At 37.2% G+C, this 21650-nt stretch overlaps 2 protein-coding genes across 3 annotated transcripts in view; one reads left to right on the top strand and one right to left on the bottom strand.

Annotated features, from left to right (window-relative positions):
* The window catches only part of LOC309492610 (uncharacterized protein), a 61796-nt gene that overhangs the window by 29401 nt on the left and 10745 nt on the right, over positions 1 to 21650 (bottom strand). The gene's annotated exons all lie outside the window — the stretch shown is intronic.
* On the top strand, positions 13708 to 20882 carry LOC309508322 (uncharacterized protein; the record flags this gene model as incomplete). The annotated part of the gene is made up of 4 exons (XM_082182905.1): positions 13708 to 13773; positions 14162 to 14219; positions 14641 to 16063; positions 20535 to 20882. The coding sequence occupies 4 exons, from the start codon at positions 13708 to 13710 to the stop codon at positions 20650 to 20652; spliced, it is 1665 nt and encodes a 554-aa protein (XP_082039031.1). The 3' UTR covers positions 20653 to 20882.

Genomic DNA, 21650 nt, shown 5'->3' with positions numbered 1-21650 from the left:
AAACACAAGCTCAAGTGAATTACCCTGTGAGAAATAACACAAGCGTTTAGCATTCAAGTGGAGTGGATTGTTTATTTTTTAAATTGCAATTATTATTATTTGATATATGTTGAACTTGTGTTTGTAAAAAAGCTGGCACAGAGAGTGACGTCATTTCACAGCCGTTGCAGCATTCACAAGCTCAAAGTGTAGAGTGGCCATAACTTTAACTGGCTTTAAATTAACTATTTTTATTAGCATTACCTGTGTCCTACATGTTTCACTCAACCCTGTTACTCCGGACATGACATTTTCCTCCTTTTAAAAAAACAGCATTTCTTAAAACTGTGACACACAGGAAGTGACACCATCTGGGCTCTTTCTACTGCATGATGGGAGGACAAGAAAATAATCTCAATCCATTGTCTCAGTTTTTACACAAACTGTAGCATTGACTGTATTCATCAACCCTGTTACCAAAGTTATGTAAGAAGAATCTCTATAACTACGAATAACTTGTGATATTTGACATTTTCGTTCCGCTTTCATTTTGTTTGCATTCGCTGTTCGGCAACACTGTGGTCGCACCAGCGCGACCTAATCAGTAACGCTAATAGAACTAGATGTTTCAATCCCCCTCAGTAGGAAACTCTTGACAGTAGCAGTCGGTGTGGAGTGGTGAACAAGGAGGGTAAGGTATGTCATTGGGGTCATCAGGTGGGCACTCTGCTTCATCGACGTTTCGTTGATTGAAGCCCACAACGTCTTCAAAAGGCTCAACAGTGTACCCAGCGCCCCAGGTACACCCCCTCCATGCCATACCCTCCATATCTCTGATGGAATCCTGCTCCCTGAGTCTGGCCTAAGCCTGACTGCATACCATCTGTCTCTACCTTGCTGCCCAGTTGTGGTCCTTACGCTTGATCCAGAGCCAGTTACTGCTTTTTTCTGCAGCACTTGACATGGACTTGATGGCCTGTTGGAGAGAGCGTCCCTTCACCCCTATTTTCCTCAGAAAACTGGTGGTAGATGTGGAAACAAATCCCCTGCATCCCACCTCTACTGGGAAAATGCTAGTCTTCCAGCCATTCTGGGATGCTTCAGCTACCAGGTCGGAATATTTGTTCTTTTTCCTCTCATAAGCCTCTTCAACCCCATCTTCCCATGGTACTGTTAATTCCACAACATATGCTAACTTTCCTGTTGGAGACCACAGGACCATGTCTGGCCGGAGTGTTGTAGCCACTATTTCTGGGGGAAACACAAGCTTCTTATCAAGGTCCACTTCCAATTTCCAATCAAGCGCTGACTGCAGGATGCTTGCATCCTTGGGTGTTGTACTATGCGCTTGATTTTGGCCAGCTGGTACGAAATTTGTGAAGTTGACCTCTCCAGCCGATGTTTGTGGGAGACTGTTTGTTGTGGTTCGTCTCTGTTCCAGTATTGATGCCAGTTCTCTGAGTACTTGGTTATGCCGCCAAGTATAGCGCCCTTGGGTGAGACTTGTAGTACACCCTGAAAGAATGTGCCTTAGGGATGCAGGTACTTGACACAGGGAACAGGCGGGATCTTCTCCATACCATTCTTTCAGATTTTGGGGGGAGGGTAACAGGTTGTATGTGGCCCTGATGACAAAACTCAGCCGTGCTCCCTCCATCTGCCAGAGGTCACGCCAGCTGAGCTTTTTCTTCTCCAGGCCCTCCCAGTTGGTCCATCTCCCTTGCTTGGCCATTGAGATGGCTTTGGCCTGTTGCTCTCCCTCCTCCTGTCTCCTAACCTCTTCAACCACTAGCTGTCTCTTCTGCACTGATGTTGCTTTATGCCACAAAGGAGTTTTGGGGATAAGTTCAAACCCTGCCCTTCCATGCTGTACTTGTCCAACCACATCTCTGAAACGAAGCGCCAACTTTGCACTCTGAACAGCTACTGATGGAATCCACTTCCTTCCCGCTACCACTCGGGGGGCCGCTGTTCGAATGACTGCATCCTCTGATAAATAAATATTTGGTCGCACCTGCAGGAAAAATGGACGCAAAATGCGACCAATTGGTCACAGTCTGGAGCCCTGCTGGTTTTTTTTATTTTTTTTATTTTTTTTTACAAATGGTCAGTAAAGGGAGGTTTGAGAATTTTATATTGATTGTCAACATCAGATCAAGCTAAATACTATTTTAACTGTTTTATTTTACATAATCAGTAAACACCAAGTTACTGATAAAGTTGTATTCGCATTACTCATTTATGCTTCACGGACCGTTTATTAGTTCTGACAAATCATAAACAGCGCAGTGCCCAGAACTTGCCAGTCGCGGGCCAATCTCGATCACGCGACACTGTTGCTAGGAGATCCAGACTCTATAGATCCAGTGAAGAAATCCATTGAATTCGCCTCAGAATTAATAACATCATCGCTGCGAGATCCAGTGAGAAACATTTCGATTCGACACAGAGTTCTCTGTTATAAACCATAGATATCAGATCAAACAGCGCTGACGTGGAAACCAGGAGAAACACTTATAGAAGGCTTGCCATAACTATGGCATTGTGACAGAAATAGTCAAACGCTTACAAGTACTACACATCTTTTTCCAGCAATTCAAATCTATAATATCATATATAAATGTTATTTTTAATTTGATGACCAACACATTTTTTGTTTATCCTTCAAAGATTAAAACTAAAAAAATTAAGATGTAGGAAAACTCTTATTTAAACACTTATTTAAAAATAATTAAATAAACAAATTACCATTGCAAACAGTAGGAAATAGCGTATTTTGGCTATTTTCACTCCCTAATATAAATTATTTCACTCATTTAGCTTTTTAATGAATATTAAGACATTATGAATGATAATAATTCAAGTTAATCATCTACACCCTAAATTTAGCTTAGTGCTTTATTGTCAACCTCAGTTCCACCAGATACGCAGAACTCTCTGCAGAACGGTGCCGCTGCCCTCAGATGCTAGTCTGGAGCCTGTGAACTTAAAATAAAACTGCACTATCTGTATGTTAAGTCTATTTATTATTAAATAATTTGTCAGTATTACAGTTATTTGGGGGGAAATTCTAATAATTGCATTGCAAGCTGATTTAAGGTGTGCCCCTAAGTTTTCTGCTTGTGCTCCTAAAAGTTTCAGTCAGGGGCTCCAGCGCTCCTAGTAAAAAAGGTTAGTCTGGAGCCCTGCACAGAACATTCTGCACCATTTCATAGTTGAACTGTTTATCTAAATGTGATGAAGTGCTTGAATGTTTCTAACATGAATGTTCTTCAGCAGCATGAATGAATGAAGAATAAACACCAACCTCTTTGTTCTTCAGGATCTTCAGTGTGTTTCATTCTGCAGGGTCCTGGATCACTCCTGTTCTCTCTGTCCTCTTTAAGTGTAAATTTACAGGAGATCTGAAGACATCAGCATAATAAATGAGGTGAAAACAGGAACTATTGTCATGAAATAAATCTGTTAATATTGATGAGCCTCAGACTATCAACAATCATTCAACAAGCCATTCAGGATCATCAGCAGATCATCTCACTTTATTCTGATTGTTTGCTGTTAGAAAGACATTATTTGAGTCAGGATTAATGACAACAGCCTATTAAACTGATCCATTGAAAAGACAATAATGGTATTTCTCAACACTATGACATGGATAAAACATCAAAAACAATCACTAATGACAGTCATCTTCATCAACCACTACAGAGATAGGCTAGTGACAAATGGTCAAAAAGTGCTTTCGTTTTTAAGATACCCCTACCGGAGGTAGAACTAAACCCAACAATGTTTTTCCTCATCTCTAAGGTCTCCCATATATGAAATGGACTCTTGGCTCAAAATATTTTACTGCTAAGATTGTTTAATTAACAGATATTGTTATACACCCCAAAACCAAAAAAGGACTAAAATATTGCCTGTCCGTATGAGAGTTAAGGCATATTATAGTGCAGATCAATCACACAAGCTCTGAGAGCTTTCAAACTTGGTATGTTTGTAGTCAGGAAGTTGCTGTAACTATTAGAAAAGACTGGATGTGAATATCTTGATGTATGGAATAAATAGAGACATATAAACACATACCTAAAATAAGGGGACAAGCACAAATTGAATATTTATGCAGAATGTTTTCATTTACTTTGTGGTTGCTTTGCCAGGAATTATCATAGAAACACATTTGTTGACTTGTTGGAAAGATGGAGTTGTGCTGAATCTGTTGTGGTTAATTATTTCTTTTCAGGGAAATGACTTCAGAGATTTTCGATACCAGAAATATTAGACTTTATTAACAAACAAAGCCGAGAGACTCTCCGCAGAAAGAGCCCCTGCAGAAAGATTGTCCAGCAAACGTATATACCTACATCCTTCTCCCAAATATGGTAATACATTCTATAGGTATTTTGAGAAATAGTTTGTACCATGTGACATTACTGAAATAGAATTCTCTGCTGTAACCACACAGCTCTCAGGTTCCAAAGTCACCCAAAGTCATACACAGACAGAAAGGAAATAATATTGTACAAAAAATAGTTAAATTACTTATTTTCTAAACAACAAAATCTTCAACATTCCCTCCTCTGGGGCTTATTTAAGCCCCACATTCACTATCCTTTTCCAGAGTGTAGTTTCAAAATCCAGTCCCCTCCGTTATACTACCTTAGTGACTAAATTAAATCACTCATTCTTATTTTCAATGACTGAAATTATGCCACCACACTCCTGGAGGAGCAATCGAGCCAAACATCTTTCTCCATACATTTTTTTTCTTTCAGTTGTTTTTCTTTATTTTTCTTTCAATGGAGAAAGTAAAAGACTCGAATCCTCCCTAATCAAACATCAAACATTGTTACAAGTGTGTTGATGAAATTGGTTCAGCATTGTCTGTTATTGTCACAGTTATAATATGTCAAACATAAAAATCCCTTATGCAATTAAAAGTTCTTGCATTGTAGATATCCTCTTCGACACATACACCCAGGATCTGGCTTATTCATTTTCTTCTTCATTCTCAATCGAGGTACTTCCATCAACGTCCATTGATTGTAAATCTCAATTTGGTTTATAAACCCAATCTTAATAATATATGATTTATTTGCCCTCTAAAATTTGTTTTCATTATCTTCTTGATATGGGAAGTACACAATAGAATAATAACCCCCTTTCAATATTGCAACTTCAGAAAACATTCCTAATTCTTTAAATCAAGTTTTCCTTAACTTTTTGACTCAATCGTATTTGCTCATTTTTCTCCAAACATAAGTCATTCTACTTTTTTCATGTAATTGTTTTCATTATAATAAAGACAAATCATTATAATAAATCTCTGCTGATTATAGTAGAATAATTGGTTTAGTTTGCTTTTTCATTTTGCATAATCCATATGAATTTTGATTTAAAATAGGGCTGGGGAAAAATGACTTCCTCTCATTTTTATTCGCTTCTTATTTATGAAGGAATATCAATTCTTACATTTGAAGAATCAATCTTTTAGTCAGTCATTTTTAGTTGATTAAACAAACATAACATTGTAGTGCACCTTCTATCCATTAAATCGCAATATGCTTCGTTATAACGTTTTACATTTCAAATTCTGTCTACTTTATTACCAAATTTAAACAATAAATACAATTTTTAAAATGTTTAATCTCACGTGTTGCAGCTTCTTCTCATTATAGCTCCTCAGTTCAAGCATACCTTAACTGAATACCTTTTCTTCCTTTCTACTAATTTCTAAATGAACTATCATGAATAAACTTAATTATGTCACATGTAATCACTCAAACTAAGAAAGCTTTAAGAGCAATGTTACATTTACTTCATAAAAGTCATTCAATAAACTCATTAGATAATTAGAAAAAATAACTCTCAAAAATAACTTTTTATACTATCTTACATATTCATTGTACGTACATTTCTTTTTCTGTATATCTAATCATGATATCTAATCATGATAAATGATATCTAATCATTTCAAACATAAAGCATTATAACTTAAAACTTCCTTTCTTTAATTTGAGTTTCTGCACACAAATAATTTTAATCTTCAATTTCTCTGGAATGACTGCTGTCTCATTATCTAAACTTATTTCTGATAGAATTTAAAATCTAAGAAATACTTCTTTGGGAATATTTAATTACTTCTCCTGACCCTCCTCTGTTGATCTCATTGCCTTTACCTTTCTCTATCTTGCTCATATAATCCATTACCAGGTGTTTTATTAGCCCTTCTGGTACTGATATATGGCCTATTTGTGTCACTGTTCCTTTTTTACCTTTATTTTTGGCACAAATTTCATATGTGTACAGTCAGAAATTGCCAGAAATGCCTTTTATTTAATTTTCCTTTAATTCTTAATTTAGCCTTTTAATTCTTTCCTTATTCTTAATCCCTCCTTACTCCCTCCTTGCGCACAGGTGAAAACCATGCGCATCTGGATTGAGAATATTCAAAAGTATGTTTTTGTGCAATAACCTGTCATTCTTACCCCCCTCTGGTACCATATAAATTGTTCATAATGCCTGTTTGTTATTGAATTCGAACAATTTACAACTGAGGTGGTCATTCTATTAGCACCATTTAAAATACATTAAATTAGTCAATAGCATATTGAATCAAATCATAATCTTATAACTTAAATTGAAATCAAATATTTGTTAATAGCCAGTGTTAATCTTTTCTTTAATTTTCAACTGTAGCCTTAAATTAATTACTTATACTCCTGTATTGACAAATTATATTCGAGTAGGCCCACCATTTATGATCTTTTTTTTTTTTTTTTTTTTTTTTAAATGTCATTTAGTTCTAGTTGTATTTTCCTTCATGACTTGTCTTAATTCTCACTATGCTATGACAATTACTTGAATTAGTCGCTTATTCATTATTTTGTTTCTTTTTAAATCATTTATAATTTCTTTTCTACGTTGTTTTTGATATATTCTTTAATTCAATATTTTTCCTTCTGGTGGGGTTATTATTAAGTTGCTACTAGTATATTCAAAGGCTTTAACATTACCTTAAAATAAAGTTTGGTTGATGTTGACTTTGAACTTGTACTCATCTCTGTTGATTCTCTCTTCTTTGCACAACTTTTTGTGAGCTTTAGAATTTTGCAAATTTTCATTTAAAGTTCTTCTTGTCGTTTGTCTTCTTTTTGCATTCATGTTGATCATTCAGTTTCACCAGGGTGACTCTTTACGAGCCGTTGCAATGGGCTTTCCTTCGACGGCGAGGGAGGCTGTTACTAGCACAAGCCCTTGATCCCTCACTTCCTGTTGTGGAGAGTAGAGGCTTGTTGGTGTATTTTAAGTTGAGAGGTATGGACTCAAATGTCAGTTTGCTGATCAATGCTCTTCTGAGATGACAAAGCAGTCACTGGTTCTTTTTGTCTGAATCGTCTTAGTAACCTTCCTGGAACTGAACTGTTCTCATCTGTGAATGAAACCTTCATTATTTCTGTTAGTTCAGTTAGTGACAACAACATATTAAATCATCTGCTCATCTGGCCCATTGTCCTTCTTTCTGTCACCTGTAAAATGATCATGTGGGCTGAGTGGTGTTCTGTCCCCTTTTGGGGGTCTTAACCCCTATATTACTTTTTACAATTAGTCAATTCAGCTCAGTTATCTCATTGTTTTGAGTCCCACTGTTAGCACACTATTTATCAGGCATCTTAGACAACACTCAACCCACTTTACTAAAAGACAAAAGTTACACAACAATATTTCATACTTTTGACAAAACGTAAGCTCCTTCATGATATGCTGAAAAGAAAATCAGATGTGTTATGCTCCTTCATATTCTGAAAGGAAAGTCAGATGTGTTAGGCGCTGCACAATTGTGGTACTGTTTTCTCTTTTCTTTTCTATTGTCACTACAGTTTCGACCAGGAAATTAACCAAATCCATCCATGGTCATTATTGGGCAGAATATGCCCTGTGGGCCCACATATCAAATTTAGATACAGCTGTAGGCAAAATAATGGATTTTGGATCACACATTCTTCTTCCTCAGGTTGTGCTCTAAATGCGGAACTTGTAAATTTAGCTGTGGAATTCCAAAGGTCTGACGGACACCGTCACACACAGCTACGCAAACACTATTCAGAAGTGTCAGTGATCTTAACGTTTAGTTTAACACCGTTGTTATAAACCCTTTTTTCTTTTTCTTTTTTCAAACTCTAATAGATTAAATAGTTCAGAATAATAGGCCTTAGTATGGTGCAGTTGAGAGTAAGACAGCCAATTGTAATTTCTCAAATGCATTTTGTCATTTGTTTGGTCTACTTTTTCATATTCTTTTTATTTTTTGCTCATGAGCTGCTTTAAGAAGAAAATTGGAGATCTCTACCTAATCTTGGATCCATGGCCAACAACATTTCCATCTCATTATCCCAGTTTCGACATCATTTTTTATTTCATAATTTTTTGGACTTTTGGAGTTATTTTTCCTTCTCCAATCTATCTCTAGAAAATTATTAAAACAAGATGGAGTGACTAGTATCATGGTTTTGCAAACAAAAATAATAATCATTCTTTGACATTTTGTGTCTATCTTTTTCTTTGCCCTATATGTCTAATATAATAGCCCTCACTATACCAAATCCAGCCTCAGTTTTAACTATTTGGTGAGTTGAGCACCCACTTCTCTGTATTTTCTTTTCTTATAGAGCTGGACTTGTACCTATTGAAAAAGCAGAGAGGGTTAGTTTAGCAGAGAATATAAAGAATTGCTATGAGACCAGTGAATAATCAGAATGAATAACGTTAATATAATAATTAACCAAATTTGAAGCAGTCTCTAGAGTGTTCATAGGGTTTGTCACACCTGTCGTGTCGTAAGGGTCTGTTCTTCTGTTTTTAGCTTGGCTGTCGCTCTGCATGTTTTGCCAGTCTAGCTGTCACTCAGGCTATTGCAGAGTGGAGAATAGGCTCTGTTGTTTCTCTGCCTCTTCTTAGTTTGGGCTTTTTATCGATCCTGCCAGTTTTGCATCTCAGTATTTCTCTTTCTGAGTCTTTTTGATTGGTCAACTTCAGGAGGGGAGCTGAGAACCCCTCACCCACTCTCTCTTCTTCTCTCTGCATTTGTGTCTTTGCCCTTTGCCCTTTTGTTGCTTCCACAGGACACTGAAGCCATCTGCAATTTGAACACTCAGAGATCTGCATGAATCAAATTGAACTTTCACATATAAGCTATTAGTTCTTTATCACATTCCACTTTTTAACCTGTATCTTCGCTATTCCTTTTATATAAAAAATCTCACTGGTTGACCATAGCAGTTCCCCCATTCTATTAGTAAAGCAGTTCTTCATTGCAGGAAAAAGCAAGCTAGTACTGTTTTTCTATATCAGCAATAACTCTGATGATCTGAGAATAATACAATTGAATAATTTTCCCTATCATAAAATTAGACTTCAATCTTTCTTCTATATTTGCATGCTGTGTTCACAATAATCTAGTATGTTTCTCAACAAACATCAAGGAATTCCTCTTATTATTTACTCTCATCAACTTCTGAAGTATTCATGACTTTTGAAACTTAGTCACTCAATCTTGTTAACCTTCAGCACTGCACCAGTTATTTTTCTCTTAACACAAACTTATTAATCTGCAATGGAATACTTTTTCCACTCTGTCTTCAGGGATAATGAGATACACATTTTAGACGTCTTCAGATATAATATATAATATATTAAGCACGTGCAATCTTATTTATATTCATCTATTAATATTTATCATTACATTTATTGATTAAATATAAATCTTATTATGTTAACTTGTTTTATATAATATTCTTTATAGTTAATATCTTGGAACAATTGTTTTCCCTTACTTTTCTTTTTTTTTTTTTCTAATACACACCATTTCAGTCCCCTTCATTCACTGGTCATTCACACGTTCTCTGTCTCTTCAAGCAACCAGGGTCAGAGGTCACTTATTTTCAACCACAGTCACACAGGATCCTACAGGCACACCAACATGATCTCACACACTTTTTTTTTTCTACTCTGTCAGATCTGAACAATACATTACAAATGTCTGCAGATCAACCATCTATATAAGCTAAACTACACCTGTATCAATCAATGCCCACTTACAGGTATAAAACATCAATAACTGATATCCTTATATCAGTACGCTTGTCATCCATCAAGGCCCACTTGACAAGTAAGACATAACTATCCTATTCCATAAACCTCTGTGATTCACTTCCTCAACACAACAGAGTGAAATAAGACCTAACTTCTACTGTGTTCATGCTATTCTTGTATCCATCAAGGCCCACTTACAAGAACCCACAGTCAATAATTGATATTCTTATCAATAAATTCAAACCCTCTGTGTGCATGCTTTTTGCTCATCATCCTTCAAGGCCCTCTTGATGAACATACACAGGACTTTACGTACGTACGTCAAAACTCTTAGCGCTAAATCAGCATCCCCAGTAGTTATAGAATCCACTCAGGATTAAACAAGTACTGGCAAACACTATCGGGAGCTCCCCCAAGCTATTACCAACTACTTGACATTTACAAAGACAATGCATGCAATTATTTCTGGTATCAAACATCTCAGTTTTTAAGTTCTTTAAATTTGGAGAAGCTTTTTCTTACCACATCCGGGCCACTGGTGACTAACACATACCTTATTCTAAAGCAAAACTGCTCACCTCAAAGTACAGCGGCCACTGTTGTCTGTGTAAGTCACCAGCGAGCCCTTCGTGGCTTCTTCAGCTCCTGAGCCACGTCCTGCCGGGGTCGCCATTTGTTGTGGTTTAATTATTTCTTTTCAGGGAAATGACTTCAGAGATTTTCGATACCAGAAATATTAGACTTTATTAACAAACAAAGCCGAGAGACTCTCCGCAGAAAGAGCCCCTGCAGAAAGATTGTCCAGCAAACGTATATACCTTCTCCTTCTCCCAAATATGGTAATACATTCTATAGGTATTTTGAGAAATAGTTTGTACCATGTGACATTACTGAAATAGAATTCTCTGCTGTAACCACACAGCTCTCAGGTTCCAAAGTCACCCAAAGACATACACAGACAGAAAGGAAATAATAGTGTACAAAAAACAGTTAAATTACTTATTTTCTAAATAATAAAATCTTCAACACTAGTCCTGAAAGATGGAGCAGTTCCAACTTTAAAAACAGAAACTGTTTACGGGCCACAACCTGTAAGTATGATTTATTTTTCGTCGTTGGGTTTTCCTGTAATAGGTCGTATTGTTAATTGCACGTTGTAGCTAGGAGGTAAACTAAGGACAATGCTGTTTGGCTCCACAAACCAGTTTGTTAAATGCTAACGTTAATTAATTCATACTTATCCGACAAGCACATACAAACTTCTGTTTAATATCACCAGTGCAGCGACCTTGGAATGTTCGTGGTTGTTGTGTTGTCGTTTATGTGATCAGTGTAAATTATTCTTTGATTATAGCTTTTATGTATTGTTTATCTACATGCTTGTTTATCTACAGGCATGCTAAACATGGTTTTGTGTTTGATTTGGCTACTGTTGTAAAGCCAGTGTTTAGTGTTCGTATTGGATTAATAGTTCAGGCGACAGATATTTAGCTAGCTGCTACAATCGTTCTAAATATACAAAAGTAACAGTGTCATATAGCGATCTGCAGTCTTAAAAAACATACCTTTCTGAAACGTCCTTTAACAGCCGTTCTTGAGCAGGTTCTGCTCGATCCTCTCCTCTAACATTCTCTGGGTCTGATTCGGGCTCAAACTGGTATGGCAATATTGACGCCGTTGTTTACTGTCTGAAGCACAAACTACCGGTAAAATAAGGGGGCTGAGGTTTCCGATTTTCCGTACTTGGCGGTTAGCGAATCACAACACACTGAGCCAGCTAACCAATCTGAGCCCATTGCGTATTTTGAAGAGGGGGCTTCATAGAACGCGGAAATCATCCGACCGTTTTTACAAGGAGGGACAGAGCAGTGTAAAATAATGGTTTAATTTGTGAAAAATAATGCGAATTTTTAAAAACGAAGCATGAACACATGTTACAGTGCACCCCACAAACACAATCAAGCCTTCGAAAAAAGGCGTTTTACCACCCCTTTAAACCATGCTAATGCAATTCCACTAATGCCAACAAAGTGTTTGAGTCTATTTAAAAGGATGTTGTGGTCGATAGTAGGGCTGGGTATTGGCAAGGGCATCACGATACATGGGTCACGATACGATATATCACGATACGATACAATACAATACATATTGCGATATATTGCAATACTTTTTTTTTTTTTTATCAAACAAATAAAAATAAAATAAAAATAGAGCTGAATATACAACTTATGTACCACCTGGGGTATTCTGGTATGTGTATCACATTATATTGATAACTCAGCAGACAAAAACTTAAATTCCAATTTATTCGCAAAGGTATTTGCATTGTGTCGAGTGTGTCTGCATGCGTGAGCGACAGTATGCGAGAGACGGAGTGTGTCTGCTTGCGAGAGAGACTGAGAGTGCCACAGCATTAGTAGCCTAATTGGTACATAATATTAAGAGGCATGGAAGTTCGATTAATGGACAACAATAATCAGTACTACAAACGTCTTGTTTTGAACTATTGTTTATAATAATTTAATTGTTGTTTTTATTTATATTGTTGTCCATTAATTGAACGTCCATAACTCTTATAATAATTATATATTACTATGTACCAAATAAGCCTACTAATGCTCGGACACCATGACTTGCACTGACAACATCCTGATGTTGGTGAATAAAATTCAGAATCATTGTTATTTGACGCGGTTGTGGTACAGTGTCAGTGATTAGTTATGGAATCTTACTACATTCAATCTTATTTAATCCTCCATATGGAAGTTTATGTGCTCGAATTATTTATATTTATTAAACAATAGTTCAAAACAAGACGTTTGTACTGATTATTGTTGTCCATTAATCGAACTTCCATGCCTCTTATAGTAATTATATTACTATGTATGTACCAATACTAATGCTCGGAAACCCTCGGTCTCTCTCGCGCGCAGACACACTCGGTTTCTCTCGCGCGTTCACACACTCGGTCTCTCGCGCGCAGACACACTCGGTCTTTCTCGCACGCAGACGCACTCTGTTTCTCTCGCGCGCTCACACCCTCGGTCTCTCTCGCGCGCAGTTCACTTCGCTTTTGTCCAGTCCGGCGCCTCATACAACTGGACAGCGAGTCAGCGACAACTACAGCAGCGGCGGAGAGCCGGAGACTGTTAGACGCACACAGAGGGATTTGATGAAATTTTTTATTTATTTATTTATTTATTTAAAAATATCGATACTAGAGGTTGAAATATCGATACACTATCGTGAAAAAAAATATCGCGATAGTTAGCTGTATCGATATTTTTGCACAGCCCTAGTCGATAGTGTCAAATGCAGCACTAAGATCGAGTAACACTGACGGTACGTTCACACGGGGCGTCAGCGTCAACGCTTCCCATTGACTTTGAATGGGTGAAGTCAAGCGTTGCCGAAAAGAATTGTGGATCCGTCGGCGGCGCTTCACTGGCGTTGCTCGCGGCAGAAGTTGAGAATTTTTCAACTTCTGCCGCGAGCAACGCCAGTGAAGCGCCGCAGACGGAAGCGTCAGCCAATCAGGATCGCTCTTTGCAAATACAGTTGCCAGGCGGCAGCCAATCACGGCAATGAAGCTTGTTGTTGAGTTCCTGTCTAATTTCATTGGCTGACGCTGCTATGACCATGGCGTCAGTGCCAAACTTCAGCCACGCCTTCCGTCAAGCGTTGACGCTGACGCCCCGTGTGAACGTACCGTTAGGCTATAGAGAGATACAACCATGATCAGATGATAAGAGCAAATCATTTGTGACTCTAATGAGAGCAGTCTCGGTAATGTTGTATCCTAATGACAAAGAGGAATTAATGATATTAAGAGGAGGATCTATGACCTTTGGAAGCATATGTTTCATTAGCTTAGTCGGTATTGGGGACCCAACAATGGACAGTGTTCACTAAGCTAGTCACATCCAAAGCTGTATCTAAAGCCCTTGCACTCTTACTATCCTCAATTAAAGTTTGGATGTGTGTGTAATGACTGAGAAATAATAAATTTAACATATAACAAATAATAAGTAAAAATTTTAAAATAAACAATCCACTCCACTTGAATGCTAAACGCTTGTGTTATTTGTCACAGGGTAATTCACTTGAGCTTGTGTTTCTGGTGTCCCACTTTAACATGCGCATGAATGGAAGTCAGTGCAAGGAAAAGTCTAGTGTGAACGGCCATTAATAATTAACGGTTTTAGTCAAATAAATATCAATCTCAAAGTTGGTATCGAAACATGGCAGTATTGTATATTTTAATGTTAATATCATGTTAGATAATTGTGTCATTGATCAAATTAATAGTTATTGCTAAAGAAACATGGGATTTGTGCCTATAATGTTTTAAATATAATAATTGGAAGATAAATTTACTTTGTTAATGGAAAGTATCAAGGACATATAATCAATTATAAAAAGGTATCAAATTATCATAATATTTTATAGCAGTTGTCTACTTTCTACTATTACATCAGGGCTCACATTCATGTCCTTTCACTTTATATTTCTCTCTTTGAATTATTTTGATGTACTGAAAATTAAATGTAACATTTGTTTCTTTCCTGTCAGACCCGGTGGAAGAGAGCGAGGAGAGTGAAGAACTGAGTGAAGTGAAGGAGGAGAGTGAAGAAATGAGTGAAGTGAAGGAGGAGAGTGAAAAACTGAGTGAAGTGAAGGAGGAGAGTGAAGAACTGAGTGAAGTGGAGGAGGAACATCATGTCAATCCTGAAGGAAAACCATTGAGTCGCTCAAAGATTAAAAATATTTTTTTAAAGAAAAGAGCCAAGAAATCTTTCACCTGCACTCAGTGTGGAAAGAGTCTCACAACCAAACGAAGTCTTGAGATTCACATGAGGATCCACACGGGAGAGAAGCCATTCACATGTGATCAATGTGGAAAGAGTTTCAGTCATTTATCATCCCTTAATGTTCACATGAGGATCCACACCGGAAAGAAGACGTTTTCATGTGATCAATGCGGCAAAACATTTCTTAGTGCATCAGACCTGAAGAAACACCTGACAGTTCATACGAAGGAGAAGCCGCATTCATGTTCTGTGTGTGGAAATGGTTTTTCACTGCTGCAACATTTACATAGACATCAGAAAACTCACACTGGTGTGAGAGAGTACATGTGCTTTGAGTGTGAGAAGACTTTTACTACAGTGGACGGTTTAAAACGGCACGAGAGAATTCACACTGGAGAAAAACCTTACAAGTGTTCACACTGTGACAAGAGATTCAGTCTGTCAGGACATCTGAAAACACATGAGAGGATCCACACTGGAGAGAAGCCGTTCTCATGTGATCAGTGCGGGAAGAGTTTCAGTCATTCATCAGCCCTTAATGTTCACATGATGGTCCACACCGGAGAGAAGCCGTTCTCATGTGATCAGTGCCGGAAGAGTTTCAGTCAAACATCAGCCCTTAATGTTCACATGATGGTCCACACCGGAGAGAAGCCGTTCTCATGTGATCAGTGCGGGAAGAGTTTCAGTCGATCATCAGCCCTTAATGTTCACATGATGATCCATACTGGAGAGAAGCTGTTCACATGTGATCAGTGCGGCAAAACATTTCTTAGGTCATCAGAGCTGAAGTCACACCTGAGAGTTCATATGAAGGAGAAGCCGCATTCATGTTCTGTGTGTGGAAAGAGTTTTTCACTGCTGCCTAATTTACATAGACATGAGAAAATTCACACTGGTGTGAGAGAGTACATGTGCTTTGAGTGTGAGAAGACTTTTGCTACAGCGGACGGTTTAAAACTGCACCAGAGAATTCACACTGGAGAAAAACCTTACAAGTGTTCACACCGTGACAAGAGATTCAATCGATCATCACATCTGAAAATGCATGAGAGGATCCACAGCAGAGAGAAGCTGCACACGTGTGATCAGTGTCAGAAGAGTTTTGCTTTTAAAAGTGACATGAAGCTACACATGAAGATCCATGCAGTGGAGAAACCACTTAAACACAGTCTGAGATCACGGTAATTTATTGTCATGTGCTGTGAAACAAAGTCTCTTCTTTGTAAGTTAGACACACATCACCCTAGGCCTAAAAGAAATTGTTTGGTTCTGGTTTCCGACCGACCCTGTCAATTTATGTGCGACCCAAATTTATTTTATGAGTTTGGGGAAGAAATAATACAAATTAAATAAATTCACAAATAAAAAACGTTGAGGCGAACTATAATTTACGTTTTTGTACAGCACTGTTTTTGTATAGCACTCTTGCAATGCAAGATGACTCTCTTCCTCCAGCAATGCTAACAAACGAGTCAGCTACACGGTCGTTCACACATCGTTGTCGTCACTTACAAAGGCGACACTTTCCGCATCTGCGTGGAGTGTGACGCCCGTTTCACAAATACTCTGTTTGCAGTGCATATGCGGTGCGTATTTTTTTCCGTACCCATGTTAACATGTTCGAGCTTTCACACTGCACGCGGTTGCGGTCCGGCAATCCATTCCAGTTCCAGTGCGTATACAGCAGTGCAGTGATCGTTTCCGCACCAGGGTCTATTTCTGCTGTGTGCACACGCTGAATTAAAGTGACACCGCATGCATTTAATAAAATAAAACTTTTTACTTCAAGACCGGGGTAAATCAAGGAAAACTACATTTACTTCAACAAGGAAAGAATGATAGATAGATTAGTTGGAACTAAAGAGATTAGGTAGAAAAAAAGAATGATAAATTATTAAGAAAGAATGATAGATAGATTAGTTAGAAAGAATTATAGATAGATTAGTTAGAAAGAAAGATAGATTAGTTAGAAAGAATTATAAATAGAATGATAGATAGATTAGTTAGAAAGAAAGAAAGAAAGAAAAATTAGTTATAAAGAGATTAGTTAGAAAGAAAGAATGATAGATAGTTTAGTTAGAAAGAATGATAGGTAGATTAGTTGGAAATAAAGAGATTAGTTAGAAAGAAAGAATGATAGATTATTTAGAAAGAATGATAGATGGATTAGTTAGAATTATAGATAGATTAGTTAGAAAGAATGATAGATAGATAGATTAGTTAGAAAGAAAGATAGATTAGTTAGAAAGAATTATAGATAGAATGATAGATTAGTTAGAAAGAAAGAAAGAAAGAAAGAAAGAAAAATTTGTTAGAATGATAGATTAGTTAGTTAGAAAGAATGATAGATAGATTAGTTGGAAATAAAGAAAGATAAGTTAGAAAGAATGATAGATTAGTTAGAAAGATAGGTAGATTAGTTAGAAAGAGATTAGTTAGAAAGAAAGAATTATAGATTAGTTAGAAAGATAGGTGGATTAGTTAGAAAGAGATTAGTTAGAAAGAAAGAATGATAGATAGTTTAGTTAGAAAGAATGAGAGATAGATTAGTTGGAAATAGATTAGTTAGAAAGAAAGAATGATAGATTATTTAGAAAGAATGATAGATAGATAAGTTAGAAAGAATTATAGATAGATTAGTTAGAAAGAATGATAGATAGATTAGTTAGAAAGAAAGATAGATTAGTTAGAAAGAATTATAGATAGAATGATAGATAGATGAGTTAGAAAGAAAGAAAGAAAGAAAGAAAGAAAGAAAGAAAGAAAGAAAGAAAGAAAGAAAAATTTGTTAGAATGATAGATTAGTTAGAAAGAAAGATTAGTTAGAAAGAAAGAATGATAGATAGTTTAGTTAGAAAGAATGATAGATAGATTAGTTGGAAATAAAGAAAGAGATTAGTTAGAAAGAAAGAATGATAGATTAGTTAGAAAGAAAGAATGATAGATTAGTTAGAAAGAATGATAGATAGATTATTTAGAAAGAATTATAGATAGATTAGTTAGAAAGAATGATAGATAGATTAGTTAGAAAAAATTATAGATAGATTAGTTAGAAAGAAAGAATGATAGATAGATCAGATAGAAAGAAAGAAATATTAGTTAGAAAGAATGATAAATTACTGCGGCATTTACTACACAGAGCCGTAGATAACTGACAAGCTGAGCCATATCGCATTAATTATCGCAGGCGATACGGCTTGCCCACAGGCCTTGAGCACCGCTGTGATTACTTCACTTATACCTCTGCCAATAGGAATTGCAAATGGTTATTGGGGTAAGAAAGAGGAGGTTGAAACAGTAAAAGCAAATGTTTATGTTCATTTTCAAATATCTTTATTTTCAATCTCACACTTTTCCACACAGACTGAAATTTCCAACCCTTTCTCTAGATTTTTCTGACCATAATCAACATACATGATTCATACAACATTACAGTGGTGAGAACAAGTATTTGATACACTGCCGATTTTGCAGGTTTTCCTACTTACAAAGCATGTAGAAGTCTGTAATTTTTTTATCATAGGTACTCTTCAGCTGTGAGTGATGGAATCTAAAAAAAAATCCAGATAATCACTTTGTATGATTTTTAAGTAATTAATTTTCATTTTATTGCATGACATTTGATACATCAGAAAAACAGAACTTAATATTTGGTACAGAAACCTTTGTTTGCAATTACAGAGATCATACGTTTCCTGTAGTTCTTGACCAGGTTTGCACACACTGCAGCAGGGATTTTGGCCCAGCTCCCTCCAAAGATTTTCTATTGGGTTCAGGTCTGGAGACTGGCTAGGCCACTCCAGGACCTTGAGATGCTTCTTACAGAGCCACTCCTTAGTTGCCCTGGCTGTGTGTTTTGGGTCGTGGTCATGCTGGAAGACCCAGCCACGACCCATCTTCAAGGCTCTTACTGAGGGAAGGAGGTTGTTGGCCAAGATCTCGCGATACATGGCCCCATCCATCCTCACCTCAATACGGTGCAGTCGTCCTGTCCCCTGTGCAGAAAAGCATCCCCAAAGAATGATGTTTCCACCTCCATGCTTCACGGTTGGGATGGTGTTCTTGGGGTTGTACTCATCCTTCTTCTTCCTCCAAACACGGTGAGTGGAGTTTAGACCAAAAAGCTCTATTTTTGTCTCATCAGACCACATGACCTTCTCCCATTCCTCTTCTGGATCATCCAGTTGGTCATTGGCAAACTTCAGACGGGCCTGGGCATGTGCTGGCCTGAGCAGGGGGACCGTGCGTGCGCTGCAGGATTTTAATCCATGACGGTGTAGTGTGTTACTAATGGTTTTCTTTGAGACTGTAGTCCCAGCTCTCTTCAGGTCATTGACCAGGTCCTGCCATGTAGTTCTGGGCTGATCCCTCACCTTCCTCATGATCATTGATGCCCCACGAGGTGAGATCTTGCATGGTGCCCTCAGACCGAGGGAGATTGACCGTCATATCTTCTTCCATTTTCTAATAATTGCGCCAACAGTTGTTGCCTTCTCACCAAGCTGCTTGCCTATTGTCCTGTAGCCCATCCCAGCCTTGTGCAGGTCTACAATTGTATCCCTGATGTCCTTACACAGCTCTCTGGTCTTGACCATTGTGGAGAGGTTGGAGTCTGTTTGATTGAGTGTGTGGACAGGTGTCTTTTATACAGGTAATGAGTTCAAACCGGTGCTGTTAATACAGGTAATGAGTGGAGAACAGGAGGGCTTCTTAAAGAAAAACTAACAGGTCTGTGAGAGCCGGAATTCTTACTGGTTGGTAGGTGATCAAATACTTATGTCATGCAATAAAATGCAAATTAAAAATAAAAATCATACAATGTCTCCAGGGGGTTAATAAAAGTCTTTTGAAGCAACACGTAAGAAAAATGACCACATTTAAAACTTTATAAAGTAAAATAACTAGCTTCCGGCCAAACAAACATATGGATTTGACTTCAGTCTAAGCGCAACTTATGCAAATAATGTGACACACTGCTGATATTTACGCTACGCCATGACACACTTAGTGCTTTAGGCGCAAGTAGACTGCGTATGGCAGGAAGCTAGAATTTTACTTGGTTTACTTTACACTAGGGCTGTGCAATATGGCCAAAATAATCAGATTACGATTTTTTTTTATTTTTTTTTTATTGTTTCTGTTTTTTCAAACATGCTACATTCTAAATGTATTCAGTGCACAACAAGAGCATAATAAAACATTTTAAAATAAAATAACATTATTGAAAGCTTTTAAACAGACAAAATAAAATAAATTAAGGTTAACTAACCTAAAATCCAGTCATAATAAATAAAAACTAACAGAATTCAAAACCAAAAATATACCTCTTTTTAAAGTCTTTTTTTTTTGCACACACACACTAAAAACAGCATGTCCACCATTTCTGGGTTTAAGCATAAAAGTAGACGTCAACACTAAACACTATTGCTAAGTTAGACTTTATTATACATTCTATATGTATTATACTTTACATAATAATATTAGGACACTCTGCAGGGCATCATATTTATTAAGAAACGGATTGTGCAAAGATGGTTAATGTATGTATTATGTTTTGTACTAATGCCTAAATACATTAGCTTACCATGAACAATTTAGCTTTTCAGCATTTATTGCTTATAATTCGTCTTTTGCGTTGGATGTTCTGTGCAGATTCTGTATAGGAGCTATGGGACACTTCGGCATGCAACAACAGACCCGAAGACGCCTTTCTCCGACCTCCGAGGTCACAGCAGACCTTAATCTAGGAATCGTCCGACAAATATCTTGACTAATGGAGACATACTCTCCTATCTATCCATGTGTGGAAATATGCTTAGACTATATGTGTTCTTAGCCAGTCAGAAACCAGCTTAGACCCCTTGGTGTAGGGTATAACTGCTGTGATCTTTGTAACTGTAAGCGGGTCGGCATACGAACTCCTGTGTGAGTCTTGAAGCTGACTTCTGCTGATGAAACTGCAAACTATCTTCAGTAAAACTTTTCCTCAATTTATTATAATTCTGACTCTGGGTCTTTTTTTAAACATCTGGTCCTTGGGTCCAAAACTGTTAACCCCTAACAGAACAATGTCATATACATCTAGGATGATTTAAGGGTTAGGAAATCATGGGCTAATTTAAAGGGATACTCCACTTTTTTTTTTTAAATAGGCTCATTTTACAACTCCCCCAGAGTTAAACAGTGGAGTTTTACCGTTTTCGAATCCAATCAGCCGATCTCCGGGTCCGGCGGTACTACTTTTAACATAGCTTAGCATCATTGAGATCATTGAATGGGACAGGACCATTAGCATCTCTCTCAAAAAAATAACCAAAGAAATTTTTCCTATTTAAAACTTGACTCTTCAATAGTTACATCGTGTACTAAGACCGACGGAAAATGAAAAGTTGCGATTTTCTAGGCTGATATGGCTAGAAACTATACTCTCATTCCTGCGTAATAATCAAGAAACTTTGCTGCCGTACCATGAGTCCAGCAGGCGTAATGATATGACGCAGCGCCTGAAAATAGTCCCCAGCTCGGTAACTTCCAACATGACTGGGACTAAGTCTGTCTAACCTGTTAGACCTATTTTCAGGTGCTGCGTCATATCCCATCTGCTGCATTCATGGTATGACAGCAAAGTTTCTTGATTATTACGCAGGAATGAGAGTATAGTTCCTAGCCATATCAGCCTAGAAAAACACAACTTTACATTTTCCATTGGTCTTATAAATGCGATGTAACTACAGAAGAGTCAAGTTTTAAATAGGAAAAATATCGAAA

This window comes from Leuciscus leuciscus, assembly GCF_965113295.1.
Source record: "Leuciscus leuciscus genome assembly, chromosome: 1".
In the NCBI taxonomy this organism is placed as follows: domain Eukaryota; kingdom Metazoa; phylum Chordata; class Actinopteri; order Cypriniformes; family Leuciscidae; genus Leuciscus; species Leuciscus leuciscus.
This window is presented reverse-complemented; position numbering and strand designations above follow the sequence as displayed.